This window comes from Cucurbita pepo, chromosome LG03 (assembly GCF_002806865.2).
Source record: "Cucurbita pepo subsp. pepo cultivar mu-cu-16 chromosome LG03, ASM280686v2, whole genome shotgun sequence".
Lineage (NCBI taxonomy): Eukaryota > Viridiplantae > Streptophyta > Magnoliopsida > Cucurbitales > Cucurbitaceae > Cucurbita > Cucurbita pepo.
In genome coordinates this window covers 7,960,780-7,962,556 of record NC_036640.1, presented here as the reverse complement: position 1 = coordinate 7,962,556, position 1,777 = coordinate 7,960,780, and the positions used below count along the sequence as shown (strand labels likewise).

The 1,777-nt window shown below is 34.5% G+C and overlaps 1 protein-coding gene across 1 annotated transcript; it reads right to left on the bottom strand.

Moving 5' to 3' along the window:
- Window positions 1-441: 441 nt before the first annotated feature.
- LOC111790385 (non-specific lipid-transfer protein 2-like) lies at window positions 442-983 on the bottom strand. The gene has a single exon (XM_023671272.1). It carries the CDS (start codon window positions 928-930, stop codon window positions 640-642), a length of 291 nt encoding a protein of 96 aa, XP_023527040.1. The 5' UTR covers window positions 931-983; the 3' UTR covers window positions 442-639.
- Window positions 984-1,777: the final 794 nt, after the last annotated feature.

Genomic DNA, 1,777 nt, shown 5'->3' with positions numbered 1-1,777 from the left:
AATTTCATTCTTTTCATTAGACCCGAATCTATTTTGTGTTAAAACTTTATATTTTTTTTGTTTTAAACTTGTTCGTGGTTATGTTTTCTTTCGTTTGCTACCTTTACTCCACTACAAATATAGGCAAGGGTTCCTTTATACATACATAAACTTAAATATATATTCCGTCACAATTTTTTTTTTTATAAAATTAATCCATTTCAATCACGACGGAAAAATGTATGATTGTAATACAAATTCTTGATAGAAGGTTCTTGTAACACTTTAGGATCATGATTTCTGTGGCTAATTTTAAAATTTTCCATGTAAATTATTGTGTTACTTATTTTCTTATTTCTTTTAATTCATCTATTTATTTCTGTCGTAGTGGTGGGAGCCCAGCAAAAGAAATAGTAAAAGAAAACATATAATTTTTTTATGAAAAAAGAATTCAAACAAGTATTTTAGCTCATAATTGTTGATAGATATGTATATTCATACTCTCTTTTAATATGTTCCATTCCCACTATAAGATTTCCATACATAACAAATTATTGATGATCATATATTCATTATTCATATTCGCTTTTATTTTCAGGTACGCAGTTCAAGTTGGCACATAACCATCTTTATTTTATTCATCCCACCCTCTCTCCAACCCTAACACTCAGGAACGGTGAGGCCGCAAGCAGCAGCAACCCGTTTGCCGCCAGTAACGTAAGGCTTGAATTCTGGATTCTTAAAGTATCCGCAAAGGCACGGCGTCTGCTCAACCATCTTCTGGCAACAAGAGCTCGTCGGCGGTGTCGATGACGTAATTGCAGGAAGACATGGGCTGAGCTCTGAAGGGTTGCAGTCCACCGCATCGGCCACCGGAGCACCAGTGAGAAGCGCCATCGACGCCACCGCCACCACCAAAACACAGAGACTTGAAATTGACAATCTCTTCATTAGGTTGATTTTGTAAGAGGAATGGTGTTAAGGTGCATGTCTGGCAAAGCATTGGGGCTGCATTTATAGTCTCGTGGAAGGGTTTAGGGTTAGAGCAAAAATTCTTTAACTAGAGATTGAGATTGAAACGTATAAGTTATAAACCAAATTACCTAATCTGATAGGTTCCTTAACTAGAGATTGAGATTCAAACGTTTAACTTATAAACCAAAAGTACTTTTACACAACAACACAATTGATGATAGAATGTATACTTTTACACGATGCACTAATTTCTTGATTCATTTCTATTCCCTTTTGATATGAGGTTTTCGCTGTCCATCCTTCCTTCCTCACCCACCTAAAGCTTAAATTTCAAGTAGTCGGTAGACCTTCATTTTGTGTCTAATTAATAGGTCATTCAAGTTAGGTTTATGAAGTTTATCGGTTTAATTAAGGTCGAAAAGTGGAAACTATGTCAAGATCTACTAGGCATGAACCTATACCCAAAATTTGAATCAAGGTTCAGAATCCGAACGGATTTAAACTCCGACATTCTTCTACCACATGATCACGTTACTTAATCTTCGATTCTTAATCCTCACAGACTAACATAAGTTTAAGAAGTTATCAAACATAGAATTACTCAAAGTAAAGTAAGTTTAACTATGGAATTCCTATAATTGATCCACCGAAAAGGATGACCCACACGTGGTTGGTAGTTGAGATTTAAGAACCTATTAAAATATTTTAAAATATAAACACCAAATAGGCTTAATCTAGTTATAGGGAAGAATATTACTACACGTTTTCCACCTAGTTTATATCCTAGTACTAGACAAAAATTAAGAATAGTTTACTAATTTTG

Coding starts and splice junctions, on each gene's coding strand:
- LOC111790385 (XM_023671272.1), bottom strand. CDS start 930: ATGAAGAGATTGTCAATTTCAAGTCTCTGTGTTTTGGTGGTGGCGGTG.